Raw genomic sequence first — 22,453 nt, 5'->3', positions numbered from 1 at the left:
CTATCTGAGTTACAGTGATGGCAAATGTAGGGTCTGCTCACTCTTAACTAAGCAGAGAGTGTGTGCCCACTGGTTGCACATACAACACTTCTCCCTTACCTCCCCTGAACGGGTGCTGGAGAACGTTTCCATACAAACCAAACACAAATGATCTGATGAAGATTCCTCCACCTGTCTCTTTCTCTTATGTTTCTTCTTCCCCAGCTGGGGTGGAGTGCACTGGGGTGCAGTAGCCTTGGCAACTGGTCTAGTTTGGGATGCACTGGGTCGTTTTGATTTTGTTATCCTTTTTCTCTTTTGCATGCTAGCTGCCTTTCCTGCTCAATTCTCTCCTTCTCTGGGGTGTCAGTGAGGATACAGCTTGACATTTTCTTTTGTTATTGGGTTCCTTTCCTGGCTGCATCCTTTGGATAACATGTGACAACCAACCCCCCAAAAAATGTGACGACCAACCCCAACTGGAATTTATTGCTAGCATCAAGGCCAACAACCATCTGACAACTAATTAGCTTGCTAAAAACAACCTAAACTCTAGCTTACCCTTCACACTTGTTTAGGGTAACAAGTGTTTTGTTATAAACCCATTGTGTAAAAGCCCAGAAGAAAAATACTGAGGAGCTAAATATTTTCAATTTGACATGAAAAACACTAACAGTCCTCTCACCTCAAATGCAGCAGTCTAACTCCAAGGAAGACTATGTAGGTGACCTCTGATCCCAGTTGTGGATATTTACATACCAATATTTAACAGACAGCGCCTTCTGGTTCCGAGATATAACGATTGTGACAACCTACCCGTGTGACAAATTACCCCGTTCTCCCCTATAGTTGTGATATAGGTTATAGTCCCTTCATGACAAAGGACATGTCACATAATCAGTTAACATGATAAGCAAAATAAAGAAGAAAAAAAAGTCTTAATTTTGTAAACTTTATTGGGTTTCAAATGAGTAGACGACTGCCTCTACTGCTGTCAATGCCATTTTTCACAGTCTCCAGCCTCCATCGATGATTTGCTCTGTCCCGGTCACATAGGCAGACTGTGAAGGAGCATAAAAACATTAGGGCACTGGGAAATGTAGGATATTACACTGATCAGCTCCAATAAGCTTAGCTCCTCTATACCTACTCTATAAGACTAATTATCACAACAACAACAAAAATTAACCTATAAATAATTGTGTGTTTACTTTCAATTAAATGATCTTTATGTATTATTTCCAAACATGAGGATTTGAAGCATGTAGATTTAGTTTCAAAGCCTTTTTCCCACTGCCAGGAAAACAATTGTTCTTGGCATGAAAACAGTTCATGCAAGTATATTGAGTCTTTAATGAAATACTGGAATCAGCCTTTAAAGCTCCCATATTATACACTTTTCGGTACTATTATACACCATATTATATGGTCTTAGTGGTCCCTAATACGTTTTTCTTTAATTGTTTGCTGAAAAAAACTTTCAGATAATTTATTGTACTATGCTGATGTTCAGCTAATCTCACAATGGCCTATTTTTTAAAAAGAGCTGCAGCTCCCCTCGTAAATATACAATCTTTGAGCTGCCCCCGCCCCCTGTCCAGAAGCAAAGCCAGATACGCCTCGCCCTCTGTCTGTCAGGGCTGTGGACCAATAAGAAATAGGGGTGTGGGCTGCACAGTGGAAGCTTCTGGCTTTCCAGTTTGTGAGGTCAGAAAAGGGGAAAATTCTGACTGGAGTATATTGGGGGGGAGGGGTGGGAGTTTCAGAAAGGGGGAGAGTGAGAACAGGAGAGATTGTTATTTTCTGTAATATTTTGGCAGTCTCTAGGCACACCGTGGACCCATGGATATGTTAGAACACATTTAAAAAGTGCATTTAGCATAATATGGGACCTTTAATTATCCAGTATTTAATGGTTTACTCCCACTGGGTTTCAAAGCCATTCAAAGACCTAGAAAAAAATCCAAAGTACAGCATACACCACCCTGCAAACACCACCTGACTTTAATATACTGTTCCAGGTGCATGGACGACATAATAGAGATCCCTTATCTTCAATCACTTACCTCATCTGAAGCCAGGTACACACACAGGAACGCCACCTCTTCAGCTGTGCACATTCTGCCTGTTTTCTGTCTTGCCATGAAATCCTTGTAAGCCTGAGGAGAAAGAGAGGAGAGACAGTATTAGCATTTATGTAATTCAATACAGCTATTAGGATGTCTTCTTGTGGAAACCAAGATAAGGTGTAATTACTATGGGCCACCATACCTGTTCTGGGTCAGGTTGGGCCTCGATCCTTCCCCTCAGTGAGGGAGTATCAACTGTACCTGAGGGGGGGGGGGGGGGATATTAAATAATAACCTTCATTATAAGAACAATAACAATATTACATACATCATGATAAATATGAATACACTTTGAGGAAATGGATTATTCTGATGGCAAAATAGCTATGACTGGGTTCAGTTCAGATCTGCTGTACAAATAAACTACTGAAGAGTTGGCAAAGCTTTTCTATAGACGGACAGCCTGTGAAAGGGCAAACTCAAGGCTTGGTTGTGTTTGAAATGCAAAATGTCCTCAAACATTAGCGGTTTAATTTGTATTCAAGGTAGCTCCAGTATAGTGTTATCTAATTAAATACCAAGAACCTTGAGTAATACTTAGAGGAAGAATTAAAAAGGACCCGGCTACATGGATATTTTTTTCCTGCCTTCCAAACCTACCAGGACAAACACAGTTACAGCGAATGCCTTTGTCGATGAAATCAGCCGCTATAGATTTGGTGAGCCCGATCACTGCGGCCTTGGAGGTGCTATAGACGCACCGGTTAACAACACCTGTGTCCAGGAAAACACAGATGTCATTCACACACATCAACACGCACGTATGCAAAGCAATTATCTGAGCTAAGAGGATTACAATGTACATGGACATACTTCTACAGCTTAATGTAAACTTCAATTGGCAATAATATTTGTTCTTCAGCGAAAAGATTTGCTGGGGATCTTTTACCTTTTATGCTTGATGCAACAGATGCCATGTTAATAATGTTTCCAGACTTCTTTGCCAACATCTAGAATGACACAATAAATTAGGAGGGTGACATCCAGACAGAACCTAATTGGTAGAAATGATGAGTAGAATTACGCAACCGTCTTAGGACTTCATTTTTACATGAGGATTTTTTTTTTTAAATGTGCTATGATTCCAACAAAAAATCCTGTTTGAACCAGTTTGTTTTGTTTGTGGGTTTAAAATGGATTAGTGATTGGGCAGTCACCTCCCATCATGTCACAGGCTCAGAGTAATACAAGCTAATCCCAGGGGACAAAGGATGGGAACAAAATAAAAGCATATGTCACCCAATTTACAAGAGCAGAGAACCTTTTTTCCCCCATTCTCTCAACAACAGGTTAAAGCATGTTGAGCATTAAGGTCAAGTGGGGAAAAGGTCACCTTAGGCAGGAAAGCCTTGCACATGAGGTACATGCTGCGGACATTCACGTTCATGGTGAAGTCCCAGTCGGCCTCTTCGCAGTCCAACACACTGCCGTGGTGCACAAACCTGTAAACAGAAGATTGCACACGAATTAGAAAAGCAGCAAAAACAAGCTCACGGTATGACAAATGACAGCGTTACATGTAATAATCCAGACATATATGGCTTAAGCCAAGATGTAAGAAATCTCAATCAGAATCAAAAACAAAAGAGATTTCTAATTATTAAACTTAAAATAAACAGTTGTAGAAGATGCTGCGTTAACCACCACAACAAATGACTGAGCCTTTTAAGTATCAATTTAGCCACCTTTGTTAAGGGGATTGGAAAAAGGTCAAGAGGTTAAACCTTAAGGTATAGGGATTTCTGAAATGTAGGTAAGTAGGAAATGGATAAACATGCTTCATATGGAGACTCTTGACAATACAAGAGGGAGAGCTGTGCAGTCATAGTATGTCAAAGGGTAAGGTTTGCAATACTTTTTATTTCTATTATTGTAGACCCCATCAAACGACCCTGTCAAATCACAAGAAAAGACTAAACCAAAAATGTTATCTAAGTATGTCTGTAAAAATTGGGCCCTGAAGTTTTTAGCAAGTACTACTCAAACATGAGTTAATAGTGCATTTGGTTGACACAATGGTTAATTAGGTACATTATTAACAGTGCTCTTTATAACATGTAATGAAGGAACAGGTCACCAAGTGCAACAGTGTGGCTCGTTGATAGGAGAGAATTTCTGACTGTAAAGGCGGAGAATATCATATGATGATTCAATAAGGAGGGAAAACAACATACCCAGCAATGTTGAACAGCACATCCACATGGTCATGTTCCAGGGCCAGGGCTTCAACTTGGTCCTTCTTTGTTACATCAACAACCTTGGTCCTGATCCCTGTTTGTGATGCAGAGAAAAAGAGAAGCTTTGGTTCTGGTACGTTAAGGATTTATTTAAAAAATAACAAATTTTAGTCATTATTTTTACTTTTTATTGAAAGAGATGTTGGTTTAAATGACACAGTGAGTTTTGTAAAATGAACAAAGTGAGTGACAACACTCAAATACACTCAACAAAAATATAAACGCAACACTTTTGTTTTTGCTCCCATTTTTCATGAGATGGACTTAAGATCTAAAATTCATTCCAGATACACAATTGTACCATTTCTCTCAAACATTGTTCACAAATCTGTCTAAATGTGGCCTTTTATTGTGGACAGTCTAAGGCACACCTGTGCACTAATCATGATGTCAGATCAGCATCTTGATGTGGCACACCTGTGAGGTGGGATGGATTATCTCAGCAAAGCAGAAGTGCTCACTATCACACATTTAGACAGATTTGTGAACAATGTTTGAGAGAAATGGTACAATTGTGTATCTGGAATGAATTTTAGATCTTTAAGTCCATCTCATGAAAAATGGGAGCAAAAACAAAAGTGTACTTAAAGCTGGGGTATATGATTTCAGATTGGTCAAAGTTAACATGAGCTTGACACTTTGACCAATCAGAGCGAGGCTCCGATTCTCTGTTCTTATTGGCTGTTGGGACTGTCCATTCACTTTGGCATGACTTTGTTGGTGTAGAGCGTGTCAGGGAGGGACCATAAGGGAGGGACCAAAGAGAACAAGTGGAGCGGTTGAGGTATTTGGATTCGAATCTCTATCCCAACTGCCATTTTCTCCCAAAATCCTCCACCCCAGCTTTAACACACATTCTATCAATTACACATGTATACCTATTTAAATATTTAAAATAATATGATGTTGTAAAGTAGAGGCCTATACGCATTATGCTTCTGCTGGCTACTTCTCATATATGCCTTTTTTGTTGGAATCTGAATGATTTATCTATGTTTGTTTGTGGTTTATCTTTTTCTACTGTGAATTCCATGTCCTTTACAGTAGGTTGATTGTTCGAGATAAATAAAAATTTCCCAAAGGTGGTCATTTTTAAGCAAAATAAACAAACGGATAAAATAACATCTTGAATTAATTTAACAGTCTCTGATTTTCCTCTCTATATATTTGGGTTTTAGAGAGTAGGCCGAATACAGTGACTCATTTGAAGGCATTGAAGACTTTTTCCAGAATTGTTCTTAAATCCTTATTAGGCGGAATAATTAACAATGAACATAAATTGTGTTGCCTTGTTGGGATAAACTATAGAAATAAATCACTATCTATGAAATAAACCCAAATCTAGCTTCCAAATGACAGACATGTCTCAGCCACCCTGGCTGCATCACACTGGTTTGTCCAGCAGATGGCAGCCTCAGACCAACATAACTCAATCTTACCTTCAATGCTGTCCAGTTCCTTTAGTTTCTCCCCATTGATGTCTGTTGCTGTGACTTTAGCTCCCTCCTTTGCAAATGCCTACATAGGAGAAGACCAAAGCCAGTTCAGAGTTGTTTTTGAGATAACACACACTGTCACTCAGAACATGCTCAGAGTACAAACACTAGCATCAAATCCCAATACACAAATTACAAACTTTTAATCTTTACAGTTTGAATAATTTGAGTTATTTCACACAAATTACGTAATATTTTCTTTGATGAAAGGGTGAAATTATTTCACATGAAATTGTTTATTTTATAACATACCAGTTTTTTTAGGAAAACAAAAAGACATGAAAATCAGAAGTTTGCTTCAATAGATACACATTTTTTGTATATTTTACTGAAAACATTTCCAAATGTAGTATTTATCTGTGTAAATATTCTATAATTGTAATGCAGAAATCAATTCCTGTAATGTTGTCATTTACTGTAAGGATGCAACTCTAAGCTGTTTGTTTGCTGGAAAATTCGTATTACAGATGCAACTTTAGATTTTTGCAGATTGGGTTGCACCCTCAACCCTGCCTCTCTCAATGAGAGACCATGATTCACAACAGGGTCTATCAGTGTAGCTCTTACTGTATTTCATCAGACATTACAGCTATATGTCTTCTAGGTCTTCCTCCACATATCCACACTCTCACTGCCACTCTTCTCCCTCCAACAACCTGTCTTCATTGGTCCATTTCCCAAAAAATATCTATTTTTGAGCTTTCCCTTTTACTGTATATATGTTCACTAACAAGTCTAAAACAAGACATCTTAGTGTTTCAGTTGAAATTGCAATCCGCAGTGCAAATGCACTAGGCTGATATCTATTCTGTTTTGAATGTGTGGTTTATAGTTGTGGCGGCAGTGCGTTAGCATTTGAAAAAAGTGCTGGAAATCCACAGTGTTGTGCAGGCTGTGGTTAAGCCATGAGATAAGCGTGTAGAGTTTTGAAAATTGTGTTTAAGCAATGAAAAACGAGCTAGAGTTTGGTCTGAATGAACCGCTGCTCTGCATACTGTTGTTAGAGTTTTGCACATGTCGCTCCAGTTGTGCCCACTGTGGTTTAGCAATTGAAAAAAAAACAGTTTGGGTTGTGAAACAAAACTGGGAATAGCGAGACGCAGGTCCTTTTTTACTGCTTCTTATTACATCTGAATCACTGCTTGAATGCACTTAGTCACTCTCTTTGACTGATCCCCATTACCTCGTGTCTTTTGACCGAATCTCAATTTCTAACCATTAACCCTTAATCCCACCTTTTAGTCCGGGTCAGGTAATAGCTGATTGGAGTGACTGCATCATTAACCAGAGATCACATACCATCAGCAGGGTACAGCCTTTTAAGGTTCAACAGTCCTCCCCCCTCCCCCCCTCACACTACGTCTAATACTAAGTGATTTTCAGACCTACTGATCTGGGACCTAAATGGACATCTCTGTATTAGAAATCCCCCTACACGACACCAACTACAAGTCCCTGTAATACAATGCATGGTTAAACACAGAAATCACTTGAAGGGATTGGATGTGATGATGACCTAATCTTGACAAGCACGCATGTGAGGTTTGTCAAGTGTATTGCTTTCTCTTCGGGAAGAATATCTCATCAGAGGATAGTTGAATGGGCATTGCCCTAAAGTGTGTTTGCATCATCTCAAGGATCAATATATCCGGATGCTTATCTACTACGCACATGTTGAGTGATGTGATATAATGTAAAAATGCGCACAAAAAAGCCTATAATCTCCATGACATTGGCTGTTCCTTTCAAACAATGTATTGATGAAATGTGTTCACATAACAGCTTTTATATTTCTTAGTGATTTGAGCTTTTTCCCCTGTTTGGCTTAAATATTTGCTAAAACTAGGACTAAATTTAATGCATGCAGCTGAATTATAATGCATGTAGTGTATGTGCCTGTACAAAATTATTTTTGGCTCAAAATAATGTAGCAATGCCACACTTTACTCTCTCAAATGGCCACTACAAAGTGGGAAGTCAGCAATACTAAAACCTAAAACCTGCTGTCGCATTACAAAAAAAATTGGTTACAAGAATACGCCATGTAGTCAGAATGTGCACTGCTTTCAATTTGCACACCACACTGCTATTAACTAAACTCCTCTGCAGTTTGGTGTGGAATCTAACAGCGGGACAAATATAATCTTATTAAAGCTCATTACTATTGCTGCAGCACGTCCAATCCCCTGCGCAGCAGCCGACAACACAATGACTTTCCCGTCCAGACGGCCCATAGTGCACCTTTCACTGTGGCTGTGAAAAAAACAAACACACAGAAAATGGAGTATTATACAAATACAATTGGTTCATTTTGATGATGCACGCTCTCTTTCTTGAGGGGAAAGAGTCCCGCTGAGCTTTCATTAGTTATTTAAAATGTGTTATTGAATGATAATGGCAGTTTGCAAGTGAAGAAAAATTATTACAAATAGAAAAAAAACAGTATTGAGTCAAATACAGGGCATTATTGTTGAATTGTCTGTCACAACATGTTTACTCAGTGCTAAAACATACACCCAGTATGTCAAAGGGTTTACATTTGCTTGGAATAATTGTAGAAAGGCCAGTTGCACAATACACAGGTTGAAGATTAAAGGAAAAATGGCTCCCAAGATGTTTTACTGAGCTTTATAACCCCTGCTATGAGTGTATCTGGTGTGGTGTCATATCTTGTGAATCTGAATTCATTCTTCAGCCACCCATGGTTGCTGTGTCCTTACTAGTACACTGTAATCAATAATTACAAAGTCACAGGCTGTACATATAGAATTTAATCACTGGCATAGTAAAAGTTATTATGTTACATCTTCATAGGCTACATATCACTGTGCTTATATTGCTCTATGTTCTTTATATTTCGCTATGATGATAAAGAATACCCTACATTACAAAGCCGAAATCAGTGGTGCACCAACTCAAATGTTGTGATGATGCTACAAGAAAGCTACTGTGGAAACTATTAGATACTATATCAATTTAATTTGGGCCATAGTGACACACCAAAACAACAACGGTCAGTCCTTACTAGCGGCCATGTTTGTCTCTTTACAGATGAATTAAGCCACTACTGCTATATAAATGAATGTAACTTCAGCTAACACACCTGCTACTGTGCAATTATTTGATCCTAGGTATTTCCTGCATGCCCTGTCTGCAATCACTTCTCTGTTTTTGATTGTTGCATAATCACGTGCCTCAAAAACTCTAAACTATAGGCTACAAGTTACAGCACGGGTTAAAAAAAAATACGCTAATCACACACTGACAACCTTGTAGGATTTGTTACTGTCCATATATTGATCATAGGTTGCAAAGTCGAGCACGATTAAGTCTTTAAAAAAAAAACTGATTTTGGTAACTCACCCCTCAGGTCCTCCAGGCTTCAATGCTAACGTTCAGACCTTTATTATACTATCTATGGTTCAGACGAGCCCCGTCATGTGACCTTCTGCTCGTATCCCTGTTGGTTACAAACCAGGAAGTGTGTGTGACAGCAGCTTGTATGAAATATTAAGAATGCAGTAAGCTATAGTCTTTGACCAGCAGGGGCAAGTTAGTTTACTGTGAAATAGTAGGACTAATAGCCTACATATTTTTCCTGTAAGAGAATACATTAACTTAGCCATGAGTGGTTTCAACTCCTTATCCAACCTGAAAAGTCTGGAAAGTCAAGATTATTTTCAAAATGTGAACATCTACATTTCCATTCCATGGGCAAGTCTAAGCACAAGTGAGACACATTATTTCTTAATCTAAATCCGATTTAAAAAATATTTTGGTGCATCTGTATGTCCTCTGGTATTTTTATTTCTATCTCAATACAAATTATTTCCCATCGCCGTTCTCCCAGTATTAACTTCTCATGTTTGCCTATTGAAGGCAAATTCAAAAGCTTGTGGATGTGACCCTTCCTTGAAATGTCAGTTTCTGACATTAAGACTTAATAATGGTGATGAAAATATGGGACCTGAAGAAAGATTTGCCTGGGTCAGTCCGTGATTTATTTATCTATTTGTTTATTTAGCAGTGACAATGCACAGCTCATTAGCAGTACCAGAGTTAGCTATAAGCTAATTTACAATCTGTAGTCCCTGGGCAGGAAACAGAGGACAACATCTCTGTAAAAAGGGAAACCTAACACTGAAGTATAAAAACAATAACACAATTTTACAACAGTAAAACACAACAACAAAATACGAACAATAAAATCACAACATTAGGACAACACATCAACAACAACATCAAAAGCACAACAAGAAAAAAGGACATCACAACATTAAGCAACAGTCGATGCATGATGGGTACATGCTTGGGTTCATTTCAGCCATGATTTCATCTTACATTTAAAACCAGCTAAGGTGTTCCACTCTCTTATCTCGCTTAGTAGGCTACTGATTTCCAAGACTTTGTGGCTCTAAATGGAAAACGGACATGACAAACTCAGTGGATCTGTGCTGTAGCCTACTACACATTCCCCTCTGTTGGACGTTCTAGTTCTCCTTCCATTGTCTGGGCGCAGTGACACAAACTCCTTCAACGGAGGAGCGGCCAAATTGTGCATTATTTTATAAAGTAAACATACATCAGCAGGAAACACAAAACTTTCAAAGGTCATAAGATTATGTCTTTGAATTATGTTACAGTGGTGATATCTTAATGGCTTTTTGTCCAGTACTTTGAGTGTTTGTTTATAAAGTGTTTGCAGTGGATCAAGTGTTGTTTTTCCAGTTTGTGACCAGCGTGTGATACAGTATGAGATGTGTGAAAAGATCATGAAGTGCATGTAGAGTTTTGCTGCTAGAGGGAGCTGGTTCCTGATTTACCTAAAATTCCTTAAATTGAACTTGACTCTATTACACACCTGCTTCACATGTTTCTTAAATGAGAGCTGTGAGTCAACAGTTATTCCTAAATATTTAAAATGTGAAACAGTCTGGATCCTTTCTCCATTAACAATAATATCAGGCTAATTTCCATTTTTCCTACTATAAAAGTACATACATACATGCTGTTTTACTGATGTTGAGTGTCAGGCAGGACTTTGAGAGCCAATCAGACTTTATGATGATAAAGTCATGTTGATAAAATATGTAGCCTATGTTAATTTTTCCATTTTCTCGGTTTGACCCGCTCCCCAGCAGCCATTCTTGAACAAGGCCATGAAAGGGGCACCACCACCAACTACGGATAAGTGGACTGAGTCTGTTACAGACCCAAGATACACTTCAATCAGAAGACAATAACATGCAAAGACAAGTGCTTGGTCGATTACATCATGCTATTCTCTGACTGCAACAGGTCAAATGTTTCTTCTGCAACTGTGTTCCCGTGCTTCCTTCTTAGGTCTTCCGGGCCTATTGAAAATCTCATGCATTTTTTCAAAGCAAATTATACTAACTGGCCTCAGAATACCACTACCATTGACCTAGAGGAAAGGTGGCCGACCACTAACCATGAGATCGCTGGTTCGATCCCTGGCACCAGACAGGAGGGCGTTAGTTGTAAAACTAGTAGTAGCTGGTATTACGTCTACAGTGCCCACCATCTCTACCATTGTGTCCTTGAGCAAGACACTTAACCCCAAACTGCTCCAAGGGCGCTGATATGCAAAAAGACAAATTTCAATGTAACCATTGACAAATAAAGTAACTTAACTTAATATAAATGAAAATATCCCACAGAGCCCAAGAGGTATAGAGAGGGGCCCTTCTTATCCACATTTAAGGTGCATAACGACAACAATACAGTTTATTATATGATAAGAGTTGAAGCAGGTGCGTTGTCTGAAGTCTGGACAGATTCATACTGTATACTGGAAGGCAATTGTTGTGTTTGACTTATTTCTCACTGCTCCACAGTTGGTCAATTGGGCATGTAAGATTGTTTGTTTCTTAAAATTAAAATATGTTTCATCGTTTCAAGGTTTGAGCAGGGAAAATACAAAATACATAACAGGAATCCTGCTTAACAATGTGGAGGTGTGATGTTGGACGAAGGAGGGCTTTTACTGGCAGGGATGGTTGCATTATAAAAAATTTATAGTTTTGGCTCACAGTCAGTATATTTAATTCTTAGAGCTGGTTTTGACCATTGCATGTCTCCTGTGAACTGCTGGTCTAAATCACAGGATTACAATTTAAGAATCAATGCATTTAGACAGAATCTGCATCAAAGGTGATTTGAAGCAAACCTGTACTGACTTATTGATTGAGATGGAGAAAAATGAAGCGTTTTACTCCACAAGGCTATGCACCCATTTGATCCAGAACAATTTGTGAAGACAATTCACAAGATTTACAGTAGTATTTACAATTGTTTGTAATACATGTACAGCCATTACAATTTTTTATTCAGTGAGGTAATGAGAGGGTAATTTGGTATGTACCTGATCGATTTGTCCCTGAAAATAAATTAAAGGGAAGACATACACATTTCAAGTCAAGTCAATTTTATTTATAAGGCCCAATATCACATGGTAAATGTATATGGCCCAATAGCACACATTTCCTTCTGGGCTTTAACATCTGTACAGCATATGACAGCCTCTGCTTAACCCTTTAACAGGGGTTGAGAAAGAAATTTGCAATTTTGCATACATACATATGTATATTTATGCTCATATGATACTTATGCTTAAATAATACAGATGCCTAATTGACTCCTACATTCCATGTATGTCGATGGTGATAAACAAACAGCTGACAGTCCCAGGAGCGATGTCTGATAAGAAAAACCCTTACATGTAGCCTCCAAATATGAGCAATTGTAGCGTATTCATGCAGAAAATTCATTCCATATACATAAATATGGATTAAACTGATTTCAAAAGTAAACCTGCACTGATTGAGAAATGTTTATATAACTTCCCTCTGTTGCTCTCTCTCTAATGCTGAATGTCCAAGCAATTAATTAAGCCAGTTAAACCTCATGAATTAATTAACCTCACTGTCTCTCAAAAACGACTTATGGCTAAAAGCAGATACCTATCATAAGTTAATTTATTATTACTCATTGGAAGTAACACCTTTCATGTTCATGTTACAAATGAAGAAGTAGGACTTTTTTCCTTACGGTTTCTTACTGTGAATGACCACGTTTTCCTGTATGTACAAAATTGATTCTGCCCTAAAGAAAACAATTGGAAGAACAATTTAGCGTCCAGTATTTGCTGTATGAACACCACACCACACCACTGCATTATGTTATTTAAACCTTATTTTAATTGTACGCTTGGTTCAGGGTGTTGTCGCAGTATTACTTCTCATGTCAGGCTGCCATTGAATTAATAACATTCAGGTTTTATCCCACACAGGAGGAGGCTATTACAGGTAGCGGCAGTAATGGCATAAATAGCTTTCAGCAAAACCCAGTCCTTTTATTAGAATACTCTCAGTGACATTAAATAACAATAACACTATGATCAAACACAATTATTACAAAGTACCGCTGAGGTACATTTAACAAATAATAAGGCTGATGTGAAACATTGTCAACAGGTAAAATGCTTCTTGAAAAAGAACAAAAATCCAACAGGGAGCAGGCAAAGACAGGAATAATGTTACAAAACGTTTTTTCATAGGAGGACTTCATGAAACAGGCAGAAACAGGCTTGCATGACTTAATTTTGTACTCCGAGCCACACGAGGAAGTGTAATGTTTGGTTCCATTTCTTGCATCTGCATCAACCTCAAACACCGTGGCAGAAGTCCCTTGTGCATGATTTCAGACAGGGAAGTGCAGAGAGGGAAGTGAAAAGGTGACTGCGGCCTCATGAATTGAATCTTTATCAGCAAATCAGTAAAGTTTCATGCATGAATAAGCCGGAGTGATATAGTAATTACATTAGCTGTCTGCAATGGTACAAGGCTAAACTAAATCAACCGAGTGGCCTCCTCATACACCATGCAGTCTCAGTAATGGCAAGTGGTAATTAGTTTAAACACCACAAGAGCAACACACCTGTAATGTTCTTATAATATGTTCACTGACAACCTATAACTGCAATAATCGCCCTATTTTTTACATATCTTGGTTGAGATTCTATCTCTTAACACTCGGACGAAAAAGAGTAAGCATTTATTATTTCTATCTGAGCTTGTTCCACAAATACAGACCTGATATTTTCCATTTCAACTCTTTGATCACTTTGATGGTCGTAGCAGGGACACTGGGCTATAAAATGCCCCATAGATCTAAAGTGACCTGCATCGTCAGATGATAATTCTCTATCAGCAGTGACCCATTTTATATTATACGTAGCCATGGTTTGATGCAAAGGCTGTTTCTCATTTGACTTGTGGACTAATTAACATTTTAACTATACCATATTGTGCATATTGAAGTACACATTACAAGCACACATTATTTTGAGCTGTTATTATTTCTATCTGAGCTTGTTCCACTTATACAGACCTGATATTTTCCATTTCAGATTACTTCAACTGTTTGATGGTTTTCAAAGAAAACAGGTTACAGAAGAGGCAACATACAGTAGGTGTCAAAGCAGCCAGCAGCAGCAGCAGTAGTCTTGCAGGGAACGGTGTTGATGTAATGTAATGTAATGTAACTTTATTTGAACAGGGACAATGTTCAAAATAAACATTAGCCTTGTTTAGAGCAAGGAGAGATGCATTGTACCAGGTTTTAGCAAACAGCAATTTTCCACCTGTAGTCCCTGGGCAGGTAACAATAAAAAGTACTAAACTAAACAAGACACAACAATATCTAGACATGGGATTAAACATTAAAAGGACAACAAGATACAATGATATAAATACATAGGATAAAAAAAAAGTTTATGAAAAGCACTACATTACATATTTAATAAAATGTTTAAAAAAATACCCCTATCCTACTAGCACTACAAAATTCTATAAGTGTGTGCGGGTCTGCTGCATGAGCAACCACACCTTTGTCAGACGGGAGAAAGCCCGGAAATCACCATTGGTTATAAGATCTGTTGGGAGACTGTTCCACTGTTTTATCCCTACAAAAGAGAAGGACGACTTTCCAAATGTGGTTCTGCATTGTGGGATTCTGCATTCTCCCCCTTTTTTTTTTTTAACCTTTATTTATACAGGTATATCCCATTGAGTCCGAAGACTCTTTTTCAAGGGAGACCTGTTCCCATTCCCACACACATTCATACACCGATAGCAGGCTAACTATCGTCATTCACACGAGGCAAGGTGGGTGAAGTGTCTTGCCCAAGGACACAACAACTATGACACAGGTGGCAGGGCGGGGATCGAACCTCCAACCCTTTGATCATCGGCCGACCCGCTCTACCAACTGAGCCACAGTCGCCCCAAATTGTTGACAAGGTTGCTTGTGCTGAGATTTCTGAGCCCAGTGTCACAAAGTTCCTTAAGGGAGGAGGTACAGCATTGTGTATGATTTTTTAAATTAAGCGCACATTAGCATACACAATGCGATTTTCAAAATTAAGCAGATTGTGTTTATCCAGGATTTTGCAGTATTGACAAGTTTTTTATCATGAATGTTAAGATAATTTTTATATAATGATTCAAGTGGTCTCAAGGTTGTTTTACCTGCTTGAGACCAACTTGTCATACAGTAGGAAAAATGGGAAAGAATCATAGCATTCAGATAGGTGTTTGATGCCTCAACTGTAAGAGAGGCATAGATTTGCTCTAAAACCTCATCAACGATTTCCAGTCTGCCAGAGTCGGATCCTATTATTTCAGAAAGTAGGACAACACTGAGTAAAGATTGACTGTCTGTACTTCTCCTGTTACAGAAATACTGCCACCCAAATGTCACATAGCTCTTGTTTACACAGATTATATCATGCGGAAATTTGCTGATTAGAATTCCAGCTTGATGACACTTGGGCGAAAGACATAAATATATCATCAGCTTTAATAAGTAATCCCGTCAGTTTTTCTTAGGCCTCAATTGTTATTGCTATTTTCTTCTCACAGCCGTCTGACAAGCTACTGTATCTTCAAAACATGGCCATATGGGCTCGAGTACTGTGAATTCTGAGGCAGGAATACTGTTGTAGCACATAGCTTTTAGGTGTGAATATCGGGCGAAGAACTGTATATGTAGCCTAACTGGAAAAAAATATATTGGCCTACTCTAATCTATCTTGAAACAACACTGATATAGTCCAAGTTACAGTGTAGTATATTTTTATAGGGCATAGTGTTTGACACTTGTTGAATTGTGTGTAGGCCTATTTAAGCAATAACCTTTCTGTTAGAATCACTCTTACAAAAGCAAATAACGGTTTGGTCCCATTCTTGGTGGATTTGGGTTCTTTTGGGAACCCTCACAAAAAACTTTTGAAACAGCACAGAGCTGTCAAACTAATATTCATTGCTCTGTTATGTCTGTGAAAAGATCAGTTCGCCCTAATTAGACGTCTATTCATCATACTGATTGTAATGGCCTATTAATAACTGTTGGGATTCACGTTACTATCATGCCATGCGAAGCTCCTTGTATGAGAAAATTCAAAATGTCTTATTTGTTGCATTTAATCCAGAATGCATCTTGCAGTGCAAAAGAATAACATGGAAGTTTAATTTGTGGACCTTTAGATAACTGTTTTCATGTAGCAATACGGCATGTCCTTTAAACAAAGAGCAACACAGTAATTATGATAGACTGCTGAGCGTTTAGTCCACCTGTCATCAGTACTTCCAAATGAATATGAATCCAATTTTTCTGTCATAAATGTGTGGTTCATGCATTTAACCTTTGCACCAAAGCAATAACTCAAGCTATAATTTCTTCTATGAATAAGATAGAAAAACAGGGAGAGAATAAACATATTAAAAATACTGAAAACTGAAAACAAATTTGAATCTTAAATTACAGTGGATGGATTCCAACTTAAAATCATTGGCCTTTTGACTATGTTTCAGGCTATTTAAAATGGAGGCTGGGCGTATGCGCAAGGGAGAACAGAACATTGAAATTCTATGGAGAGACTTTGGTAGCCACATTTTGATTTCTCCACAACACCCTTTTGACAGACACAATCCAGAAGAGTGAGTTTTTATTCAGGTCTCTCAAGAGGTCATATGTACCTCAACAGCCCAGCATCTCCACATTCGACATGTAGCTTCATTATTTGGGGAAATGTGTGGCTGTGTTTTTACCTGGAGAAAATACACTTTCGTCCAGATAAAATCAACTCATCTTGTATAGCAACATGTCACATAAGCTCTTGACCAACGCAAGTTTGGAGGTTGTCTGTAAATGTTTTCATACAGCAAAGATAACATCTCAAAGGTTGGAAAATAATGGGGGCGGGACCTGATAAGCCTTTGGCTTCTTCCGTCTCCCTTCGGACAACACAAAGTATGATGTATGAATATTTGCAAGAGAAAATTGTGTATTGTGTGGAATTGTCCGAAAGAATAATAAATAAATAAATAAATAAATAAATAAATAAAATGGATGTAATGGACAATAATGTAAGCACACACCCATATACAATAAATACAAGCCACATAAATACAACTGTCAAACATAAAAGTGTCCACAAGAATAATTACATTTCCAAACCAATATTAAGTTAATTTTCCTCTGATTTAGTCATGCTTCTCTCTATGAACCCAGAGGAGAATGACTAAGGGTGTATTCACACATGCTGTGTTTAGTTCGGTTGAAACGAACTCAGGTGCACTTCCACCTTCGGTGCGCATCTTTCAGACAGGTGTGAATACAGCAATCGCACTCGGGGGCGGACCAAACAAACGCTCCGAGACCCAGCTGAAGAGGTGGTCTCGATGCGCTTCAAAACGCACTCTGCTGCAGTTCGTTTGTGGTGTGAATTTGGCCGGACTCGATCCGACCCAATTGCAGGAAGCACTGCGCCTTTTCTTTCTTTTCTTTTTTAATAAATCGCCATCAGCTTCACATTATGGGAAAGTGTTGTTGTCGCCATTGTTAGGAAGATTAGTTGTGGTTTGACCGGGAGCCCCGAGCGAAAATATTACATTTGATAATGACGCGTGCGGATCAGCGATCAGATGGAGAGGAGCGTCTCCCGTAGCCATACAGTGCCAACAGGTTCACGCTGCGCTTTGCATGAAGTGTGTGTTTTTATTGTTCTTCCCAACGGGACCGTCAATACTGTCCCCGTGTCAGTTTGGTGCTGAACTGCGCCGAACTGACACCCAGCTGATACACAGCTTAATCAGCTGTGTTTCAGTTTGAGCCTATTCTTCATGCGAGTCGCGCGTCCAGCAGCAAAAATACAGTAAAAATTATGTTTCACATCGTAGGCTAGAAGCCACATAACGTGGCATTGTCATAGGGCTACATATTATAAACATATGAAACAACAATAATTTGATGTTGTTCCTCTTTATTTATAGGTTAGATGTAGGCATTTTTATTATTTTTAACCCCATATTATATCAATGATAAATTCGCAGTTTTTACTTCGTTCTTCCTGCTTCTCTCCACCCCAGAATGTCTGTCCAATGAATAAATGACCTTAGATCACATGTGGTTTTGCTTCGTAATGCTGGTTCACTTGCAAAAGGGGCAATATGAAAGTGGACCACACCAAAAAAAAAAAATCTAAATTCTATTTGGTCTGGACCAAAGCAAGTGAACTAACGGACTTTCCATGTGTGAATACACCCTAAGTGATCATCAACCTGGTTCACCAAAAATGAACAGTAAAGTTTAGTTCTCCCAAGTTGAAAGTGGACCTTAAACTTATGACGTTGAACATGATTGCAGTCTGACCATGTTGAACATTCGCAGAAGAAAGAAATTATTTATACTACATCCTATATTCAACTGCAATAACCTGTTAATCACTGATTGTTGTTTGTGTGTTTTATTTTAAAGGATTAACACATCTTATTCTTTCACTTCCTGCCATCGGGTCCCCTTGCTGTAGCAACAGGCTTTTTAGTGTCCAGCTAACAATAAAGTTATAAACCTTGAAATATTAGAAATCTTTTTTGTATAAAGAAGATGTAATTAATTTCACATTTGAGGTGCCATAATAGTTTTTAAATTAAAACTCAACCTGCAGATAAGTAACGGTATTCACAAAGCTGATTTAGCATTGGGGTTTTCTATTGAGTCCTTGCTGAAATTAGAAATGCTTGATGATCCTTTTGATGTTGTAAATTAATTGCAATTTCTTCATTAAATGTTCCAGTTACATCATACATTATCTCTCTGTAGAGGAAGAAAACTCCTCCTAAGGGCTAACAGTGTTTCCTCTGCATATGATGCACCAGCTTATTATATTATGTCTAGCTGATTGATTGTAATTGATTGTGGTTCGATCTTCACCACAGGGCTTAAAAAACTGTCAAAGAAAAATGGAAAAATGGAAATGAGGCAGAACATGGAACTACGGTGATTGTAGTAATCAATCGAGTCACCTGTACAATGCTATGATGTGATATGGCTTCTGTTTCCATGTCAGCAGTGGCAATTATTCCTGCAGAACCTCCTTACTACAACTTTGGACTGAGGGACAATGCACTAACACACAAACCAGCCATGCCAGAAACACCTTAGCAGCCTGTAAAATATGTTTTAACCCTTGTCACACCAACTGCATTTTCATATACAGTATTAGGCTTTGCTTTTGAATGCCAGGACAGAGATTGCCTGAAACCCCATGTAAGCTGTTAAGTCTGTCATTTGATTCTTCAAGCCTTGACAAAGAGAGGTGTCTGACACCTGAAAATGAAGTTACATGCAGGAAAAGAGCTACTTAAAGTCATATATTTGCAGCGATTGGTATGGAGGTAGAGTGATGAGTGCTGCAGATATTGGAAAGCCAAGAGTGGACATCTATTTTTTTAAATTTACTCTGAATGGGGCCAATTCTGAATGGCGTGCCATGATGTTTCATCTCTTAGTTTTTGCAGTTTCATCCCTCTCAAGGAGAAAAACCCTTGCAATTGTGATCTTTTGTGAACAAGTACTGAAGAAGTTTGCGAGAGGCTTTGTGAGGCTTAACTAAAGTTTCATTGAAAATGCATTTACCTGGCTGCTGGCAGTGGGTGCCAGGGGCTGAATACCTTTTTGGATACACCTAAATTAAACAAAAAAAAAGTCACTGCACAACTTCAAATTAAAAGAAGTTGTGCATGTAAACATGACATTATTTCACTGAATGCAATATGTAACTAACTTGGCCTCATATACCCTTTCCCACCAAGGCAGTTCAAAATCACAAACCAGTTCTTTGCATTTTGTCTGCAAAAGAACTGGTTCTCGAAAAGAAAAACTTTTGTTTGCTCTTAGCTGACCAAGAACTGCTTACGACAGGGGCTGGGGGCAGGATCATTCTGACTGCCATTTTTACAGCGCTAAAATTTAATCGTCAATCGCCTTCCGTAGAACATGCAACGCACAGCACAGTTATGCTACATTGGACTGCATTGCAAACATACGATATGGTTGGTAATTTTAGTTGTTTTGGTTTAAGTTAGCGCTTGTGTTAGGTGGGAGAGCAGAGAGCCACTTTAACAGTGATGTAATGACGTGGCTTTCTAGCCTGTGGAAAATGAAAATTGGTTCTAGAAGGTTGTTAAAGCGGCAACGAGTAACTTTTAAATATCTTTTAAACAGCCTCATGTTTCCTCTCATAATCATAAATTACCTTTAACAGCAAACGAGACCATCAGTGCAAAGAAAGACGTTTTTATATAGTTTTTATTACTGCATTTGATCTGGTCGTACACCCAGTCCGATTTTCGGTTCACGCGTGCATGCTCTATGGTCACATATCCGTATTGGTCACAGATTTCAGTGAGGCGCAGGAACGCGATTTGAGAAGCCTATCCCTCCAGGTGAGGGAAGGGGAGCGGGAGCCTTGTTTGAGACAGTTGTTTGTCGTCATAATGACTGATAACGGGGCTGAACCATAAAAGAAGAAAAAAAGAAAATGCAATGAAGAAAAGCTAAAAGGGAGAGTGATAGTCGGGCGGGAGGGCGTTGCCAAGCAACGTATACACAATTTCACGCAGCGAAACTAGACTGCAGTGTTTACTCCTAAATGAATGAGCGGTAGCCTACTAAAACAAAGTTTACTTTGCCTCACCAGCATCATCAGATGACCATTATTCATCGGAAATAGTCATTATTTACAACATACACACATTACCTCATCGTGATCCATACTAACTAACTGCCATCTCTCGTTCATTCGCTTTGTGTGAGGACACGGGGACTCGTTCAGCTCCGTGAGAGGTGACAATGCATTAACTCATTGCAATCAGGTGTGTTTAGCACTTACTTGCATTAGTTGATGCTGTGTCACCCATAGACTCACGGAGCCGAAAAGAGTCCGGTGCCCTCACACTTTCAACACACGGACACGCACCATATTGCTTCCTGATTATTTGAATCTTGCACGCCTGCACGAGCTACAAAACAGCTTCACGACAGCTGGCGTCGTAATAATACTACCGCTTTTGTTCAAAGGTGTCGCCAACGTGCCGACTTACTCGTAGTAGCTTTAAGTGGAACCAACTTCAAATTGACACTAGTACGTATTTCTACCAGGAGAGACTTCATGAACAAACGGTTTTAGAAAAAACAATTGTAAGTGAAGAGCTGAAGGTCTGGATGATGCTGCTGCTGATGTGATGATGACTGGAGGTGAATGGGGTAGAGGAGGGTTCCAACCACCATTGAAATTGCATCAATCACTGAAATGACAACTGACAGCAAGTTGAGGACGGTTTTAAATGTTTGACGGGAACAAGGTTATTGGCTCACAGATGTTAAGTTGAATATGATAGGTTTAAGCTAATCGAGGGAACATAGTCAGCTGATTTAGGTGAAGCAGCACTAGGCGAGAGGGTGAATGAAACTGAGGGATGAATCTGAAATAAGAACACGTTGCAGATAGTCAGTCTTCCTGTCTTAAATTTAGCTAAACTTCATTAGTCCAGAACTAGAAGTAGGTTCACATTGGTGGAACAGGGGTAGTAGAGATAGTCCAGGCATTATATAACCTGACCTTAACAAAATTGCAACAGAAACCATTCCAACTGTTTTTGACTCATGAATATGTAATAAATAACATACTAAAAGTCTTAAGGAATCCATGTGGTGGAAAGTTATTTTCTAAGGGTTTTCTTAATCATGCCAATTTTAGGCTTCCTAAAGTACTGTTTTATGGTAGAGGGGATATGTGCCAAATTGTTAACCTTTTCAGAAAAGCATGGAACTTGGTACACTTATACAGTTCGGGGCCCTGAACATTTTCTGATATTTAGCTATTGCAAAATCGAATCATGGTTGCCGTGGCGACCATTTTACTTTCCGCCATAGCTTAATTATGCATTTTTTTATGCATCATAACTCCTGGACCAAACATAATAACACATAACTAGTGATGTCTGCCCCTATGTTTTCATGGTCAGGGATTACTATGATACCACATACAACATCAGAAAAAGTGAAGGTCAGTAGTTAAGGGTGAATCTAATGTGTTTCCGAAAATGAAAGCCCAATATCTGAAAACCTTGCTGTGACTTTAAAATTTGGGTTTATGTTGCATAAACATTGTGTAGCATTTTATGAGTTTTAATTGTGTTCTCTAACGAAGACATAGGCTTAAATGTTTGTAAAATACTATAACAAT

General features: G+C 38.7%; 1 protein-coding gene across 1 annotated transcript; it reads right to left on the bottom strand.

The window, feature by feature from the left end:
- Positions 1–917: 917 nt before the first annotated feature.
- Positions 918–9,296, bottom strand: bdh2 (3-hydroxybutyrate dehydrogenase, type 2). The gene is made up of 10 exons (XM_080029297.1): positions 9,205–9,296; positions 8,004–8,094; positions 5,785–5,863; positions 4,283–4,379; positions 3,442–3,550; positions 2,998–3,058; positions 2,709–2,822; positions 2,251–2,309; positions 2,046–2,138; positions 918–1,040 (listed from the first exon to the last, which is right to left on the bottom strand). Exons 2-10 carry the CDS (start codon positions 8,073–8,075, stop codon positions 987–989), a joined length of 738 nt encoding a protein of 245 aa, XP_079885423.1. The 5' UTR covers positions 8,076–8,094; positions 9,205–9,296; the 3' UTR covers positions 918–986.
- Between the last annotated feature and the right edge of the window lie 13,157 nt (positions 9,297–22,453).

The sequence above is a fragment of the Ammodytes marinus genome (genome assembly GCF_949987685.1).
Source record: "Ammodytes marinus genome assembly, chromosome: 6".
NCBI classification, from domain to species: Eukaryota; Metazoa; Chordata; class Actinopteri; order Uranoscopiformes; family Ammodytidae; genus Ammodytes; species Ammodytes marinus.
This window is presented reverse-complemented; position numbering and strand designations above follow the sequence as displayed.